This window comes from Macaca thibetana, chromosome 1, assembly GCF_024542745.1.
Source record: "Macaca thibetana thibetana isolate TM-01 chromosome 1, ASM2454274v1, whole genome shotgun sequence".
Lineage (NCBI taxonomy): Eukaryota > Metazoa > Chordata > Mammalia > Primates > Cercopithecidae > Macaca > Macaca thibetana.
Window position 1 is genome coordinate 51,172,325 of NC_065578.1, and position 19,843 is coordinate 51,192,167.

General features: G+C 43.2%; 1 protein-coding gene and 1 pseudogene across 1 annotated transcript in view; one reads left to right on the forward strand and one right to left on the reverse strand.

The window, feature by feature from the left end:
- The window catches only part of RAB3B (RAB3B, member RAS oncogene family), an 84,443-nt gene that overhangs the window by 59,386 nt on the left and 5,214 nt on the right, over positions 1–19,843 (reverse strand). The window contains exon 2 of the mRNA XM_050803566.1: positions 11,212–11,439. Within this exon, the coding sequence (XP_050659523.1) occupies positions 11,212–11,439 (228 nt within the window). The remainder of the gene's footprint in view (positions 1–11,211; positions 11,440–19,843) is intronic.
- Positions 14,849–15,197, forward strand: LOC126962588 (40S ribosomal protein S26-like; annotated as a pseudogene).

Below are 19,843 nucleotides of genomic sequence, written 5' to 3' on the forward strand. Positions count from 1 at the left end.
AACGTTAGGGCAACTGGGCGAAGGACACATGGGAACTCTACACTATCACTGCAACTTTTCTATAAACCTAAAATTACCCAAAGATTTAAAAAATTTATTAAAACAATGTAAGTCAGAGCATGTCATTCCACTGCTCCATGTCTGCAATGCATTTCAATGCGTGTGTGCTTGTTGTATATCCCCCTTCTCCCCTGCTTCACTGAGTGCCCCTAAGAGGCAGGGATGTTGTCTTACCAATTGCTGCAGAGCCCAGCACAGTTAGGCACACAAAGGGTCCTTGAAAGCAATTATGTTCTTGCAAATGTCATTTCTTCCACCTGTAAAGCTCTTAACCTACATTAACCTGAAAAACTCAGACTCATTTGTCAAGACCCTGTTCAAATGTCCCTTCCTTTATGGGGCCTGCAATGATTTTCCCAGGCAGAGGTAGCTGTTCCTACAACACTTTCTTCATCCCTTTAATACATCGCTTGTATCACATTGTAGCTGTTTTTTTGCCCTCTTATGACAATGCCTGGCATATAATATGTACATGACACATGTTTATTGAATGAATTAACGAATACACAAATGGCTTATAGATTATTTATTTTTCTCCTATGCCAGTTTGGATAGAAGGAAAGGGGGTTGTGGCCCTAAATAGTGTGTCTTAGAGACCCCTTGAATAGTCAGTCAGGATGGCTTGTTAATTCATTTGAAAATTACGGAGGCCAACTAAGCCTGATTTGACTTCCCATGGTCTTTGTTGTGATTTTAAAAATCAGATTAAACCTCCTCTAGCAGCTGGTTCCTACAGGCTTTGGGGAGATAAAAGTGTCAGCATGTTTCTGCAGCCACACCAGGAAACTTGCTGCCTAGAAAAATCAATTCTGATTATCATAAGAGCCGAGCACAGGATGGTGTACTCAGGAACTGTCCTCACATTCCTGGAGCCACAGAGACTTGTCAGAGCAGCCGTTTCCCTGTTCAGCCTCCAGACTCTTCTGTGTTGGCCACTGATCTCTCTACAGGTCTCCAGCTTACATTCAAGACTAGATTGCACCTTCCTGAATGTGGCAGGAGGAGCACTGGAATGGGTCAAGGGACATCACCATGAGCCCTCAGTAAAGTCCCTATCTCACTCTGAGCCTCCTCCTATCTAAAATGAAAGACTGAGGCTGGGCACCGTGGCTCACGCCTGTAATCCCAGAACTTTGGGAGGCCGAGACAGGAGGATCACCTGAGATCAGGAGTTCAAAACCAGCCTGGCCAACGTGGTGAAACCCCATCTCTACTAAAAGTACAAAAATTAGCTGGGCGTGGTGGTGCATGCCTGTAGTCCCAGCTATTCGGGAGGCTGAGGCAGGAGAATTGCTTAAACCCCGGAGGTGGAGGTTGCAGTGAGCCAAGATCACGCCATTGCACTCCAGCCTGGGAAACAAGAGTGAAACTCCACCTCAAAAAATAATTAATTAAATAAAATAAAATGAGAGACTGAGATGTGATGAGCTCTAAATTCACAGGCTTGTTGACACCTAACAAGGTGACAGGAAATCTTAATTGGCAGTGTGAACTTAAAACATGGACATTACCTGCTTCAGAGTCTTAAAGGATGGGGGAATTTCTATCAGGTCTTTTCCTTTTTCTTTTTTTTTTTTTTTTTTTTTTAGATAGGATCTTGCTGTCACTCAGGCTGGAGTGCAGTGGCATGGTTATAGCTCAAGGCAGCCTTGACCTCCCAGGCTCAAGTGATCCTCTGGTCTCAGCCTCATGAGTAGCTGGGACTACAGGCACACGCCACCACACACACAGCTAATTTTTAAATTTTTTGTAGAGACAATGTCTCAGTATGCTGCTGGTCTCACTCCTAAGCTCAAGTGATCCTCCTGCCTTGGCCTCCAAAAGTGCTAGGATTACAGGCACGAGCCACCATACCCAGCCAGGTCTTTTACATGTTACTAACAGATGCTGTAGTAGTCAGAATAATAGTCTCCCAAATATATAATCCCTAGAATCTGTGAATATGTTACCTTACATGACAAAAGGGATTTTTGCAAATGTAATTAAATTAAGGATCTTGAAAACGGAGGATTGACCTGGAATGCCTAGGTGGGCCCATTATAGTCACAAGGGTTTTTATAAGAGACAAGCAGGAGGTTCAGAGAGGTTGGAAGATGTTCCACTGTGGCTTTGAAGATGGAAGAAGGGGGCCCCAGGCAAAGGGATGCAGGCAGCCTCTGGAAGCTGGAAAAGGCAAATTAAAGATCCGCCCCCAGATGAGGCCCTCCAGAGAGAACACAGACTGAAACCGGCCAACAACTTGATTTTAACCCAGTGAGACCCATCTTAGACTTCTGACCTCCAGAACTGTGAGATAATAAGTTTGTGTTGTCTTAAGTCACTAAGTTTGTAGTAATTTTAGTGCAGCAATAGGAAACTAATACAGAAGCCCATTAGACAGCTACCCAATCTCATATAATAATCCATTACTATACATTCTTAAATTCTAGGGAAAAGTCTCTTGATATCCTATTCTTCTTCCTCTAATCAGAACAAGAGAGCTATGGTATTCATTTTATTTCACTTTTGGGCTCATAATTTCAGTCTCATTAATTTCTAGAGAGCAGGGAATGTCACATTTATATTAATATCTCTATCCCCAGTATCTGGCACAGAATACATTTGTTAAATGGCTGCTGAAGAGCCACAGTCCTCCTTCGTCCAAGTTTCTGGTATGATTACCTTTCCCACATTCCTATGTTCCCTTACATTTCACTTATTCGTATATTACTGGCCCTAAGATACAGATCCTTGACATTCCCAGATTTAATACTCACTAGCTTTAATATTTATAAGTGACTCCAAAGCCACATTGTGACCTAACATTTCATGGAGGCTGCTGTGTGGACATAAGGCAGATGACTGATAAGTGAACCTTACTGACTGCCCAGCACTCCATCTCACCCTGACCTTGTTCTCAGTTCCTGTTTATATGGGGAGTTACTCTCATCACTGTGGAATTCAGATTCCCAGGAAATCTCTTAAAACTCCTCCTGTTTGTCCCAGTGTTTGTCATTCTGTCTAACCCCCCTTTGGAACCCATGGTCACTCTTATCTATGTCTTTAATTATAGTAAGAGCTATTGGGCAGGAGCAGTGGCTCACACCTGTAATCCCAGGACTTTTGAGAGGCCTAGGCGGGCAGATCACTTGAGCTCAGGAGTCAGAGACCAGCCTGGAGAACATGACAAAACTCTGTCTCTACAAAAAATACAAAACTTAGCCAAGTATGGTGGCATGCACCTATAGTCCCAGCTCCTGGGGAGGCTAAGGTGGGAGGATTGCTTAAGCCCGGGAGGTCGAGGCTGCAGTAAGCCATGAGAGTTCCACTGCACTCCAGCCTGGGCGACCCTGTCTCGAAATTAAATACATGAAGAAAATGATAATTTTTTTTTTTTTTTTTTTGAGACGGAGTCTGGCTCTGTCGCCCAGGCTGGAGTGCAGTGGCTGGATCTCAGCTCACTGCAAGCTCTGCCTCCCAGGTTTGCGCCATTCTCCTGCCTCAGCCTCCCGAGTAGCTGGGACTACAGGCGCCCGCCACCTCGCCCGGCTATTTTTTTGTATTTTTTAGTAGAGACAGGGTTTCACCGTGTTAGCCAGGATGGTCTCGATCTCCTGACCTCGTGATCTGCCCATCTCGGCCTCCCAAAGTGCTGGGATTACAGGCTTGAGCCACCGCGCCCGGCCAAAAATGATAATTTAAAAAAGCTGTTGGAGGAGGGACCCTCCTTTCTCTGTCCATGGAGATGGAGGCTCCTCCTACAGACTTGAGTGGAATGCTTTAGGCCTTAAATATTAGTAAATCTGGGCCACACAGACTTTGACTTTGAGTGAATGTTGTACGGGCTAATTACAGCCAGTGGCCCACGTTGACCTATGACTGGGTTTGTGTGTCTTTCTGACTCCAGAGTAAAGTATTAGCAAGCCCTATTTGCCGGAGGACTTTAGCCACGGCTTCATCCTCGTTTTTATGAGTAATAAGCCTTTTTTTTTTCTTTTTTTCTTACATTACTCCCCTTCTCTCTGACTCCTGCATCTATTTCTCAATGGGTTTAGATGGGGAAAAAAAGGAATGCTATTTATCAATCTCCCTAGAACCTTAACAAAAACTACAATTTGTTGAGTGTTTACTCTGTGCCATACACTATGTTAGTGCTTTATACACTATGTTAGTGCTTTATACACATTATCTATGTATGTCTTTAGTTATACTAAGAGCTTTTAAATCATCACCAACACAGCAACAGATCCAACTAGAGACTACTTACTGCTGAGTGCTGGTTGCACTCAGTCTCTACAAGAAATATAAAATTTAGTCAGGCATGGCATAGCCAGGCACACCTGTAGTTCCAGTTACTAGGGAGGCTGAGGCGGGAGGATCACCTGAAACTGGGAGGCAGAGGTTCCAGTGAGCTGAGATCACACCACTGTACTCCAGCCTGGGAAACAGAGTCAAATCTCATTTCAAAAAAAAAAAAAAAAACTAGAACCCAGGACCCAGAGTCCCAGGTGAGCTCATCCTCTGGATTGTTCTCTTGATCAGCACCAGACAGCCTCTGCAATGGGCCCCACATAGAGGTGGTGGAAGCCCCCTCCATTCTTCTATTCCCACAGGTCTCCAGGGGTTGCTTGGCAACCAGCACCCAGCAGTAAGTGGCCTCTAGTTGGATTCGTTGCTGTGGAGTTACCAAGTCTCGTCTCACACCTGTGCATGCTCTCACTCCCTAATAATGAGGCTTCTCTCCTACCCCCACCTCCCCAGTAAGACTTTCTTCTCTGATCCACAATCATTAGCTTCTCAGGAAACAAAGGGAGCTCTCAGGGACCTTTGTGGTGAGGGCCTCCAGGGAATAAGGCACTCCCAAGACCCTCATCCCCCAGAGATGACAGAAATTCCTATTGTGGGTGGCCCTGCTCAGCAATGCTCATAACCTCCTCTTCTTCTGTCTGGAATCCCCTAAGAGAGATCAAATGGGCTGGAGGTATTTAACTGAACACTTCATACTGTGCTAGTCAGCCACTAAATGCTGTTCCAACACTCCGGGAACCACAGATGGAAAACCTTAGAAAGCAACCCAGTGGCCAGGCATGGTGGCTCACACCTGTAATCCCAGCACTTTCGGAGGCCGAGGCGGGCGGATCACGAGGTCAGGAGATCGAGACCATCCTGGCTAACATGGTGAAACCCCGTCTCTACTAAAAATACAAAAAAAAAAAAAGATTAACCGGGTGTGGTGGTGGGTGCCTGTAGTCCCAGCTACTTGGGAGGCTGAGGCAGGAGAATGGCGTGAACCCAGGAGGCGGAGCTTCCAGTGAGCCGAGATCGCGCCACTGCACTCCAGCCTGGGTGATAGAGTAAGACTCCACCTCAAAAAAAAAAAAAGAAAGAAAGCAACCCAGTGACCCCTTGCATGTGGACCTGAAGGCAGAGAAAGGAAGGAACCCAATATGTATTGCATTCCCCAGACACAGTATTATCTTATCACATTTAGGCCCCCTCACCACCAGCAAACCTATGAGGCTTTTATAGTTGAAGACATTATCTATTCATAAAAATGAAGAGATTTACCACAGCTCACAAAACCAAAAAAAAAAAAATCACAAAACTTTTGTGTACAGAAGTGATATATACATAAACACACATAAATGTTCCCCCCTTTCCTTTTACAATGAAAGCAGTCTCCCCTTATCCTTGGAGGATAAGTTCCAAGCCCTTCAATGGATACCTGAAACCTCAGATAGTACCTAATCATATACAGTATACACTATGCTTTTTTCTTTTTTCTTTTTTTGAGATGGAGTCTCGCTCTGTTGCCTAGGCTGGAGTGCAATGTCCCAATCTTAGCTCACTGCAACCTCTGCCTCCTGGGTTCAAGCGATTCTCCTGCCTCACCCTCCTGAGTAACTGGGATTACAGGCGTCTGCCACCACGCCCAGCTAATTTTTTGTATTTTTAGTAAAGGCGGGGTTTCACTATGTTGGCCAGGCTGGTCTCGAACTCCTGACCTTGTGATCCGCCCGTCTCAGCCTCGCAAAGTGCTCGGATTACAGGCGTGGGCCACCGTACCCAGCCCACACTATGCTTTTTCAATTTGATAACCATGATGGCTACAGAGAGTCTAATGGGCAGATAGCAAAGACAGCACGGATACGCTGGACAAAGGGATAATTCATGCCCTAGGCAGGACAGAGCAAGACAGTGCAATATTTCATCATGCTACTCAAAACAGTATGCAATTTAGGCCAGGCGCAGTGACTCATGTCTGTAATCCCAGCACTTTGGGAGGCCAAGGTAGGCGGATCACTTGAGGTCAGAAGTTCGAGACCAGCCTGGCCAACATGGTGAAACCCCATCTCTACTAAAAATACAAAAATTAGCCAGGCATAGTGGTATGCACCTGTAATCTCAGTTGCTCCACAAGCAGGAGAATCGCTTGAACCCAGGAGGTGGAGGTTGCAGTGAGCTGAGCTCATGTCACTGCACTCCAGCCTGGGTGACAGAGTGAGACTCTATCTCAAAAAAAAAAAAAAAAAAAAAAAAAAAAGAACATATGTAATTTAAAATTTATTAGCTTATTTCTAGAATTTTCTGTTTAGTATTTTCAGATCTAGAGGACCCCAGGTAACTGAAACCTTGGAAAATGAAACCAAGGATAAGAGGGGACAGTAATTGCTCATCAAATTCTGTAAATTGTAGTTCTAAATCTTTCTCCTCATTTCCATCCTTTATGTCATTTTGTCACTCTTAGCGTTATGGACTGAATGTCTATGTCCTCCCAAAATGTGTATGTTGAAGCCCTAACCCTCAGTGTGCTTGTATGTGGAGATGAGGCCTCAAAGGAAGTAATTAAAGTTAAATGATGTCATAAGAGTGAGTTCTGATCCAACAGAATTTGTGTCATTATAAGAAGAGACACCAAAGAGTTTGCACCTCTCTCCCCCATGCCCATGCACCAGGGAAAGGCCACAAGAACACAGAGTGGGAAGGCAGCCCGAGGGGAGAGCTCACATCAGACATCAACCCTGCTGGCACCTTGATCTTAGACTTCTAGTCTCCAGACTGTGAGAAAATTAATTTCAATTATATTTTGTTATGGCAGCCAGAGCAGAATAATACACTTAGTTCAGCCCCATATAATTTACCCAAGCCCTTGCTTGCTTGCTTGCTTCCTTTCTTTTATAGCTGGTCACTACTATATTTGTGTATTAATTTTTAGATAGCTTTTTGAGGTATAATTGACACACAAAAAAATACACTTATTTAATGTATACAATTTGATGAGTTTGGATCCAAAACCTGGTTTCTTTGCCTCATTTACATCTACCCTTCAAACTGAAGCCAGGAATTTTTCTAAAATGCAAATCTAACTTGTTTAAACCGTTTTATGGCTCCCAGTGCCTATGGTGGTGGTCTCCAACTTACATCCCTTTAAGTAAGAAAAATTTAGATACAGCATGCACAGTGTATGTGTATTCCTTAGATTATATATCTACATGTCTACTTCTATACACAAAAGATATTAAAATATATAAAGTTAAAATAAACAATACTTAAATGTTTAAAATCTAATGTATTCATGAACAGTCCAGAAAACTTTATTTTTGCTGCATAAAAGCACAAACACACACATAAAAACCCTTTGTTAATTTCCCTTCAGCAAAAGCAACGAGAATGACCATGTCATCTATGGCCATACCACCCTGAACATGCCCAATCTCGTCTAATCTTGGAAGCTAAGAGGGGTTGGGACTGGTTAGTACTTGGATGGGAGATTGACCATGTCAGATCTAATTACATTGTCATTGATTTTACCTCCAAACGTGGCTGACAATGAACTTGTGTTGGGAGTTGGAAAAACATCAGTTCAGCCATTTTCTTTATGCTCATTTGGGTTCACTATAATCTTCTAGTATAGTCTTCAATCAGAGGTTTCTTTATAGGACTCTTTAAAAGCCATATATCCATTATGACATTTCATTTAGTTAAAACTAGATCATGTAATCAATAAATCCACTTAACCAGGCAGAAGAAAACCACAAAAGCTCCCAATTGGCCGAACATAAACAAAGAAGTGAGTCAGTCCACTGTCAACCCCTTAGAAGGGCAGAATGGCTCCTCCTGTCTCAAGATTTTTTGAGTGCAGGCTATCTGACCATCTGATATGGTGATCAAACAAAGACACTTCTGACAATCCACATAGTAAATATCAGTAAAAAATATTTTATGTTCCAAGATTAAAAGTAAGCTCTAATAATTTCTTCAGTTCCCTAAGGAATCATCAAGCATGAATCCTCTGGCTGACGACAAGAACTTTCTGTTTGCCGTGGAAGATCTCTTTGAACCCCAATCTGCCGCCTATAGCCTCTCCAGCAAATTTCTCTCTCAGCACCAGCTCTGCTCTTTCACAACCTTGATCCAGTTTTACTGTATTGCTCACCACGCCCCAAATATTCTGTGCTCACATCCCCCTGTGCACGAACTGCAAGGATGATGTCAGATAACACAAGTGAAAGCACCTGGCACCTAATAGGTGCTTTTAGTAAACGCATGTTGACTTTCACCTCAAGCTAGTTAAACTAAGTGGTTCTACAAAGTTAGCCTGCCGCAAAACCACCTGGAAAACTTGTCATAGCACAGATCGTTGTCACTCACCCACCAGAGTTTCTGACTCAATAGTTCTAATGTGGGCCTGAGAAGTTGCATTTCTAACAAATTCCAAGGTGATGTTGATGCCATGGGTCTGGGAATCAGTGAACTAGACGACTCATATAGCTTCTCCTATTTCTAACGATCTCTGAATCCTCAATGCTTTAATACAGAGCAAATGAACAATGAACTTTTATCCCTATATAATATTTGACATTATCATGAAGGGAAATATGAACTCTATAATACCTCAGATGCACAGTGTAGAGAAAAGAGCATATACTTTTGAATCAGAAGATCTTCTTGAAATCCCACTTTATAGCAGTGTCGTTGACCTAAGGTAAGTTAACTAATCTCTGAGTCTGAGTTTCTTATTCGGCAAAACAGGAGTGTATTAAAGTAGTACCTGCTTCATAGTGTTAATTGTGAGATAATATATATGGGAAATAATTAGTAAAAAGAAAAGTACTATATACAGACTGCCCCAATAAGACGTACGCATAATGTATTAATGTACATTTAACACGTAGAATAGAAAGATAATAAATAATACATGTTTTGGCTGGGTGTGGTGGCTCATGCCTGTAATCCTAGCACTTTGGGAGACCGACACGGGTGGATCACCTGAGTCAGGAGTTCAAGATCAGCCTGGCCAATATGGTGAAACCCCGTCTCTACTAAAAATACAAAAATTAGCCAGGCATGGTGGCACACGCCTATAATTGCAGCTACTCAGGGGACTGAGGCAGGAGAATCTATTGAACCTGAGAGGCGGAAGTTGCAGTGAGCCAAGATAGTGCCACTGCACTCCAGCCCAGGCTACAGAGTGAGACTCGGTCTCGAAAAAAATAAAATAAAATAATACTAATACATGTTTTGAATACTTTAAATCACAAATTTTCAAAATTTCCAATCCAAATACTAATTCATTTTTGAAAACTATATGATCTACATGTTGCTATATCATCTAAAATATGTACATAATTTATTAGTACTACTGGTAGATACTAATAATAGTAGTAGCTGTGGCAGCCATCTTCCAAGACGGTCCCCAATGATACTTTCCTCCCAATATCCACACTTTTGTGTAGTTTCCTCCCATGCTGAATCAGTAACCAATAGAATGCTGTAAGGCTAAGGCTAACTCACAAGGGACATTGCCACTTCCTGTGGCCTTTTACATCTCTCACTCTGGGAAAAGCCAGCTGCTACACAAATAAAGACACTTAAGCAGCTCTGTGAAGACACTCTAAAAGGCCAAATGGGAAAGAAGTAAGGCCTCCTGCCAACAGCTAGCACCAGACATGTGAGTGTGCAGCCTTAAGATCCTCCAGCCCCAGGCTAGGCACGGTGGCTCACGCCTTTAATCCCAGCACTTTGGGAGGCTGAGGCGGGTGGATCACGAGGTCAGGAGTTCGAGACCAGCCTGGCCAACATGGAAAAACCCCATCTCTACTAAAAATACAAAAATTAGCTGGGCATGGTGGCAGGCGCCTGTTAGTCCCAGCTACTCGGGAGGCTGGGGCAGGAGAATCGCTTGAACCCGGGAGGTGGAGGTTGCAGTGAGCCGAGATCATGTCACTGCACTCCAGCCTGGGCAACAGAGCAAGACTGTGTCTTAAAAAAAACAAAAAAAAAGATCTTCCAGCCCCAGTCTATGTTTCAGATGATTGCAACCCAAACCAACAGCTGGCTACACCTCATGAGAGGCCCCAAGCCACTCCCAAATGCTTGATCCACAGAAACTATAACATAATGAATTATTATTGCTGTTTTGACACTACAAATTTATTTATCTATCTATCTATTTATTTATTTATTTGAGATGGAGTCTTGCTCCATTGCCCAGGCTGGAGTGCAGTGGCATGATCATGGCTCACCGCAGCCTCGACCTCCTGGGTTCAAGCAATGCTTCCACCTCAGCCCCCAAGTAACTGGGACTACAGGCGCCCACCACCATGCTCAGCTATTTGTTTTATTTTTTGTAGAGATGAGGTCTCACAATGTTGCCCAGTCCGGCACTATGAACTTATAAAGTGTTCTGTTATAGGACAGTAGATAACTGATACTGTAGCTAACATTTAGTGTGCATTTACAATGTTCCAGGAACTATGCCAAGGAACTAAGGACCCAATAGCCTTATGATGCAGATGCTATTACAATCCCCAAAGAAGAAAGGGTGCCCCAGAGAAGTTAAGCCATTCAGTCAAGTTCCATGACTAGTAAGTGGCAGAAGCAGAATTTGAACCCAAGTCTCTAACTCCAAGCCCCAGTTTCTTGGTCACTCATTTAGACAAGCCAACATAAAACCTCCTGCATAGTTAAACAGCAGAAGCAACTGAACCCCTGGAGGAGAGCAAACTTGTATAAAGCTAGCAGAGGGTAACCCAGGGGCCACACCTGAAACAGCATTAATGCCTGATGCTGCAAGCCCCAGAAGTTCCAAGCTGACCCCACCTCCCAGCCCTTATATTGTCAGGCCAGCTGCCTCTCAGGAAAATCATGCCCAAGATTCCCAGGACTCACCCAGATCTGTAGTTTCACCCGCTTCTCGTGACGGTAGACCGTCTTCACCTTGAAGTCGATGCCCACAGTGCTAACAAAGGCCGGGGTGAACGTGTCATCAGCATAGCGGAAGAGGAAGGAGGTCTTGCCAACACTGCTGTTGCCAATGATAAGCAGTTTAAACATGTAGTCAAAATTCTGGTCAGAGGCGTCTTTGACTCCAGTTTTACCATCCGTCACTGAAGCCATCTGCAAGAGAGACCTAGGGTCACTCAGGAACAGACCTTCAGTGTCACCTTGAGTCACCAACCTTCTAATGGTCTCCCCACCATTCACGCACTCACTCCTTACTCCAGCAGCACTGAGGAAATGCACACTACTCAGAATCACTCCATCACTACACCTGCCCCAAATGTTGTCTCAGCACTGGGGTGGAACCCAGCTCCTCCCATTCATTCCTTCAGCAAATATTTACTGAGCACATTGATCTGGGGCAAGCCCTGTGCTGGTCATGGGACTTACAAATATGAGTCAGACATGGTGCCTGACCTCTAGGTGGACAAAGACTAGAATAAAAGGTGGGTCAACACAGAGTAACAAAGCAGTAGATAAGTGATAAGACAGAGGAGTCCTGGCTGAGGAAGTCCATGAGAAGCATCTTACTGAGCCTGGAGGCCCGGTGATCAAGGAAAGGCTCCTGGAGGAAGCAGCTCCTGAGCTATTTTGGAGAGGGGGAAAAAAAAAAGCCAAGAACAGCAAACACATGCGCATCCAAGGAAAGACTCAGTATAAAGAGCTATCACTCTCTTGCTTTAAAAACTTTTATGACTCAGAAGGCTGAAGTGGGAGGATCACTTGAGCCCAGGAGTTCAACACTGCGGGGAGCCATGATCATGCCACTGAATGCCAGCCTGGGCAACAGAGCAAGACCTCATCTCTAAAAAATAAAATAAATAAAAAATAGAAACTTTCATGGCTTTCCACAGCTCTAAAGATGAAGTCCAAACTGCTCAACTTGACAAATAACCAACTAACCAAAGAGCCAACTCTCTAAGCTTTATCTTCCTATACCCCTTCTCTTCACCAACCTGTGCTTCCTTTAGATCAAATTACACACTTTATGCCAAATAAGCCACATTATTTCTTGCCTTTGTCCCTTTATACATATATTCCTTCTGCCTAGAATTCTCTTTTCCTCCTAACAAACTCCTACCCATCCTTGGAGGTCCAGGTCAAGTGCCAGCTTCCCTGTGCATGGCAGAGGCAAGCACTCCTGCCCCTGTGCCCTCAGAACACTGTAACAGCCCTTATATCACTTCAGCACTGTTGGAATGAGCAGCTGGGCCTTAATGGACTTCATTCCTAGATGTCTGGTTTCCAGCACGAATCCTAGCACACAATAAACACTCAGGAAATGTGTGCTGAATTCATCACAGTCACTTCATCACTCTGGGGCTCAATCTCCTCATCTGAAAAATGGGGAGAACAATTTCCACCCTGCTCTTCTCACAGGGCTATCACAGGACTCAAACGAGATAACAATGGATGAAACCATTATCAACTGGTAAATTCCACACAGGTGTGAACATATGTCCTTATTATTCCAAAGCCTTCAAAGCCTAGGTCCTTTATTTGTTCACTCATTCATTCATTCATTCATTCAGCAAATATTTAATACATGCCAGACCTTTCCTGAGACCCCAGCCTTCTCAGTTCTGTCACCCTCTGCTTTCCTAGAACACCCAAATCTGAACTCCATAATTCAGCACTTGGTCACATGGTCTTATTTAAGTCTTTAATTGTCTTGGAAGCCTCAGGTACCCTGCTTCTCCACCTGAAATCTCCCCTTGTGCTCAGCACAAGGGTACCCATATGGCTGGATGAGCGGTCAGAGGAGGGTGGGAGGACAGCATTCAAGTGTGATGGTGTCTGGGTTTTCATTCTTGTTAGGAATTCCTGCTTTTTTCCCCAAGGGAAAATAAAGGGCATGAGGCTGGTGGGTATGGCTCTTTGGGTCTCTCAGGTGAGCTGTAAGGATAAGGAGCTGATTAATGTAGGTTTGAAGCTCTCTTGAAGAAAAGTTAGACAAATATGTAAGATTGTCAGCAGCCTTTTAATAAAAGTTCCTTGCATATGTCACCACTGGACTCCTGTGGTCTCTGCTCTTTCTTCCCTTTGCTCCCAGCTCTCAATCCTTATCTGAGACTCTAAGTTCCATCCCTGTATCATCTGTCCCATGACAAGACTCACTAGGCAAGTGTGGAACATGCCCAGGCCACTTGGAGACTGAGGTATAGCACTTACATGGAGGAAGAAAGTGAGGTTGGAAGGGAGGGTGCCATTGGCTGCTTAAACCATCTCACAGCCTTAACTTTTCAGCTTTTCATGGTACTAGGTGCAAAGGCTATTGCAAAAACTTGCCATGCAAAGGCATTATGCTTTTACTTTTTTATTTTATTTTATTTTTTGAGATGGAGTCTTGCTCTTTTGCCCAGACTGAAGTGCAGTGGTGCAATCTCTGCTCACTGCAACCTCTGCCCCCTGAGTTCAAGCGATTCTCCTGCCTCAGCCTCCCAAGTAGCTGGGATTACAGGCATCCACCATCACGCCTAGTTAATTTTTGTATTTTTAATAGAGACAGGGTTTTGCCATGTTAACCAGGCTGGTTTGAACTCCTAACCTCAGGTGATCCACCTGCCTCAGCCTCCCAAAGAGCTAGGATTACAGGTGTGAGCCACAACTCCTGGCCACATTATGCTTTTTCTACATTAAAACAAAGGACGCAACCACAACAACCTCACGCCATCCTCCACTCTGCTGTTTGCCAGTCATCTTTCTTTGTTCACAAGAGAAAATTCCTACTATGAATGTATTCATTATAAAAAAGTTGAAAATTATATTATATGAAAGTGTAAAAAAGAGAATTTAAAATTAACTGACATCTGGCCAGGCACGGTGGCTCAGGCCTGTAATCCCAGCACTTTGGGAGGCCGAGGTGGGTGAATCACGAGGTCAAGACATTGAGACCATCCTGGCTAACACAGCGAAACCCCATCTCTGGAAAAATACAAAAAATTGGCCGGGTGTGGTGGTGGGTGCCTGTTGTCTCAGCTACTTGGGAGGCTGAGGCAGGAAAATGGCATGAACATGGGAGGCAGAGCTTGTAGTGAGCTGAGATCCATGCCACTGCACTCCAGCCTGGGCAACAGAGCGAGACACCACCCCAAAAAAAAACAAAAATTAACTGACATCCCACCCACTCAGAAACTATGGCTTTTAACATTTTAGTGTATGTCCTTCAATATTTTTTCATACAAGAGTGCCACCTAAGGCCAGGTGCAGTGGCTCACACCTGCAATCCCAGCACTTTGGGAGGCCCAAGTGGGAGGATGGCTTCAGGTCAGGAGTTCAAGACCAGCCTGGGCAACATAGGGAGACCCCATTTCTACAAAAAGTAAAAAATTAGCCAGGTGTGGAGGCACACATCTATAATCCCAGCTGCTTGGGATGCTGAGGCAGGAGTATTATTTGAGCCCAGAAATTTGAAGCTGCAGTAAGCCATGATTGTGTCACTGCACTCCCGCTTGGGCAACAGAGCAAGACTGTCTCTACCAAAAAAAAAAAAAAAAACCTCCTCTCTCCAGTCCACGCCTCCAAGATGACAAAGAAAAGAAGGAACAACGGTCGTGCCAAAAAAGGCCCGCGACCACATGCAGCCTATTCACTGCATGAACTGTGCCCAATGTGTATACAAGGACAAGGCCATTAAGAAATTCGTCATTCAAAACATAGTGGAGGCCACAGCAGTCAGGGACATTTCTGAAGCAAGTGTCTTTGATGCCTATGTGCTTCCCAAGCAGTATGTGAAGCTACATTACTGTGTGAGTTGTGCAATTCACAGCAAAGTAGTCAGGAATCGGCCTCATGAAGCCTGCAAGGACCAAACACCCCCACCCGGATTTAGACCTGCGGGTGCTGCCCCACGGCTCCCACCAAAGCCCATGTAAGGAGCTGAGTCCTTAAAGACTGAAGATGGACTATTCTCTGGAGAAAACTAAAATGGAAATTGTACTTAAAAAACAGGCCATCTATTTTAATATTATATTTGTTAATTTAAAAGATAATACACACTTATGGAAAATAATTCAAGCATATCCTATTTGCAAGTATTACCTTTTTTACCAGCTGTAGTTTAATTCTTATTTTATTTTATTTTTTGAGACAGGGTCTCACTCTGTCGCCCAGGCTGGAGTGCAATGGCGCTATCTTGGCTTACTAGTCTTGACCTCCTGGGCTCAAGTGATCCTCTTACCTCAGCTTCCCGAGTAGCTGGGACTACAGGCATATGCCACCATGCCCAGCTAATTTTTGTACTTTTTGTAGAGATGGGGTTTCACCATGTTGTCCAGGCTGGTCTCAAACCAGGATCAAGTGATCTGCCCTCCATGGCCTCCCAAAGTGCTAGCATTACAGGCAAGAGCCACTGCACCCAGCTGCATTATTTTCTTAATTCCTGGCATCAAAAGCAAGTAATATGAAACCTAAAGGTTTAAACTGAAAAGTAAGTCTTGCTTCCATCTTTGATTCCTGATCCAGCTCCCCTCCCCCAGAGGCATACATGTTATCAATTTATATATCCTTCAGAGATAGCCTTTGCATATATAAGCAAAGAGATCTATTTATATTTTATTTATATACAAATAACATACCATGCATTTTAGTCTATATCTTCTATGCATATTGTAATAGCTGATATCGTATGCACAGAAGGTAGAGACTAGAATATACGGTATGTTATTATTTAGCAAATCACTTAAATTTTAAAAGTACAATCATGAACCGCATAACAACGTTTCAGTCAGTGACAGACCACATGTACAATGGTGGTCCCATAAGATTATAATGGAGCTGAAAAATTCCTATTGCCTAGTGACATAGTAGCCATGGTAACATTGTAGCACAACATATTACTCACGTTTGTGTTGACACTGGTGTAAACAAACCTACTACATTGCCAGTTGTATAAAAGTACAGCACATACTATTATGTGCAATACATAATACTTGATATTGATAATAAATGACTATCTTACTGGTTTCTATATTTACTTACTACACTTTTATTGTTATTTTAGAGTGTACTTTTTCTACTTAATTTTTTTTTTAAGTTAACAGTAAAACAGCCTCAGGCAGGTCCTTCAGAAGGTATTCCAGAAGAAGACATTGCCATAAGAGATGACAGCTCCATGCCTATTATTGCCCTTGAAGACCTTCCAGTGGGACAAGATGTGGAAATGGAAGGCAGTGATATTGATGCTCCTGTACCCTGTGTAGGCCTAAGCTCATGTGTGTATTTGTGTCTTCCTTTTTAACAAAATAATTTCAAACATACATTTTAAAACTAAGGAAGAAAATAAAGAAAAGTCCAGGTTCAGTGGCTCATGCCTGTAATTCCAACACTTTGGGAGGCCAAGGTGGGAGAATCGCTCAAGCCAAGGAGTTTGAGGCTGCAGTGACCCATGATTGCACCACTGCATTCCAATCCAGGTGACACAGTGAGCCTTCATCTCAAAAAAGCCCATACAATGTGTTTGTACTTTAAGCTAAGTGTTATTATAAAAGAGTCTATGGCTGGGCATGGTGGCTCACGCCTGTAATCCCAGACTTTGGGAGGCTGAGGCAGGCAGATCACTTGAGGTCAGGAGTTTGAGACCACCCTAGCCAACATCGTGAAACCCCATCTCTACTAAAAATACAAAAATTAGCCGGGCGTGGTGGTGTGCGCCTGTAATCTCAGCTACTCAGGAGGCTGAGGCACAAGAATTGTTTGAACTCGAGAGGTGGAAGTTGCAGTGAGCAGAGATCCACTGTACTCCAGCCTGGGTGACAGAGCAAGACTCAATCTCAAAAAAATAATAATAATAATAATAAATAAAAGAGTCTAAAAGGTTTTAAACATTTTTTAAGTTTATAAAGTTTAAAAGTTATGGTAAGCCAAAGTTAATTTATTATTGAAGAAAAATATTTTTAAATAAATTTAGTGTAGCCTAAGTGTACAGTGTTTATAAAGTCTCCTGTAGTGCATGGTAATGTCCTAGGCCTTCACATTCACTCACCACTCACTCACTGACTCCCCCAGAGCAACTGCCGACCCTGCAAGCTCCATTCATGGTAAATGTCCTATACAGGTGTACCATTTTTTATATCATACCATATTATGGCTGGGTGCAGTGGTTCACACCTGTAATCCCAGCACTTTGGGAGGCTGAGGCGGGTGGATCACTTGAGGTCAGGAGATAGAGACCAGCCTGGCCAACATGATGAAACCCCATCTCTACTAAAAATACAAAAAATTAGCCAGGCATGGTGGCAGATGCCTGTAATCCCAGCTATTCGGGAGGCTGAGGTTGCAGTGAGCTGAGATTGCACCACTGCACTCCAGCTTGGGTGACAGAGCCAGACTCAGTCTCAAAAAAAAAAACAAAACACTACATTTTTACTGTACCTTTTCTATGTTTAGATGTGTTTAGATACACAAATACTTACCACTGTGTTACAATTGCCTGCTGTATTCAATACAGTAACATGCTATACAGGTTTGTAGCCTAGGAGCTATAGGCCATCTATTCCATATAGACTATGTGTATAGTAAGCTATACCGTATACCATATAGATTTGTGTAAGTATACTCTATGATGTTCATACAACTATGAAATCACCTAATGACACATTTCTCGGAATATATCCTTGTCATTAGCAATGCATGACTGGACTTAAATAATTCCGAAAGTACTACAAATGTATGAGATTTTGAGACCAGGTGCAGTGGCTCAGCCCCCTAATCCCAGCACTTTGGGAGGCCAAGGCAGGTGGATCACTTGAGCTCAGGAGTTTGAGATCAGCCTGGCCAACATGGTGAAATCCAGTCTCTACTAAAAATACAAAAATTAGCCAGGCATGGTGGCGCATGCCTGTAATTCCAGCTACTCAGGAGACTGAAGCACAAGAATTGCCTTGAACCCAGGAGGCGGAGGCTGCAATGAGTCAAGATCGCACAACTACACTCCAGTCTGGGCGACAGAGTAAGAAACTGTCTCAGAAACAAAAAAAAAAAAAAGAAAGTATGGGCTGGGCGCAGTGGCTCACGCCTGTAATCCCAGTACTTTGAGAGGCCAAGGCGGGCGAATCATGAGGTCAGGAGTTCGAGACCAGCGTGGCCAACATGGTGAAACCCCGTCTCTACTAAAAATACAAAAAATTAGCTGGGCATGGTGGCGGCTACTGTAATCCCAGCTACTCTGGAGGCTGAGGCAGGAGAATCACTTGAACCTGGGAGGCAAAGGTTACAGTGAGCTGAGACCGTGCCACTGCACTTCAGCCTGGGCAATAGTGGAGATTCTCTTAAAAAAAAAAAAAAAAAAAAGTATGAATGAGACTTTGAAAACTCTAAAAAAAAAAATTTCAGTTGATTGCATTATATTCCATCCTATAGATGTGTCATAAGATCAATTCTTTTTTTATTTTTTTTTTTGAGAAGGAGTCTCACTCAGTCACCCTGGCTGGAGTGCAATGGTGCAATCACAGTCTTGGCTCACTGCAACCTCCACCTCCTGGGTTCAAGCGACTCTCCTGCCTCAGCCTCCCAAGTAGCTGGGACTACAGGTGCTCACCATCACACTCAGCTAATTTTTGTATTTTTAGTAGAGACAGGGTTTCACCATGTTGGCCCAGCCAGATCAATTCTTTAATATTGTCACTTTCTTTAGGAAGTTGTTTTTCTATTCTTAATTACTATAAATTAAACTACAGTGAACATTTCTTTACATAAATTTTTGTACATTTTCCTAATTATTTCCTTGAGAGAGATTCCTTGAGGTGGAATTGCTGGTCAAAGAGTCACTTTACTAAAACATAAATTTGATCTTTACCACCATTTCATATCCTTTATCTTATTTTATCCTCTAAATAAACCTGGGAAATAAAGCTGGAAAGACAGGGATGATTAATTCTATTTGATCAAGAAGGAAACTGAAAGTGAGAAATTAAAAAGATTCGCCCAAATCTCACAGCTAACGGCCAAGACTAGACTTAGTACCCTGCGGTGTTATGAAAAAGTTTAAAATCAATGCTCTACCCCTCAGATGAATTCTTAGGTAAGTCATATTCTCTCTCTAAGCCACAGCACTTTTACCTTAAAATAGAGAAAATGCCACCTACTTCACAGAGCTTGGTACAAATAGAATGAGTAGTACTATACGTAAACAATCTGACACAGTTTCTCGGCCCATGGAGGTACTGAACATATATTATTTCACTGGCACCTTTAATTCACTCTGCAGGCAAATCTTGTTCAACTGCCCTCTCCCTGATCATGGCTCCATTATTTGGGCCTGTTTTACAATTAACTGTTTGCTCCCTCTTCTGGATTCAAGGGGGCTTTATCCATACTTACATCTGATCAACACTAGACCTATAAGAAATCCTTAGAGGGTGTTATGTCTTTCAAGAAACACATATAGAACATTCTTCAAGTGCCAGACTATCAGTGTAAATGTAAGATTATTGGTCTTCATTTTTCTGATGTAGCCCAGCTTCACACTCTTAAACTGCTAGAATTAGAAGGGACTTTGGAGTAGCAGCTTTATTGTAACAAA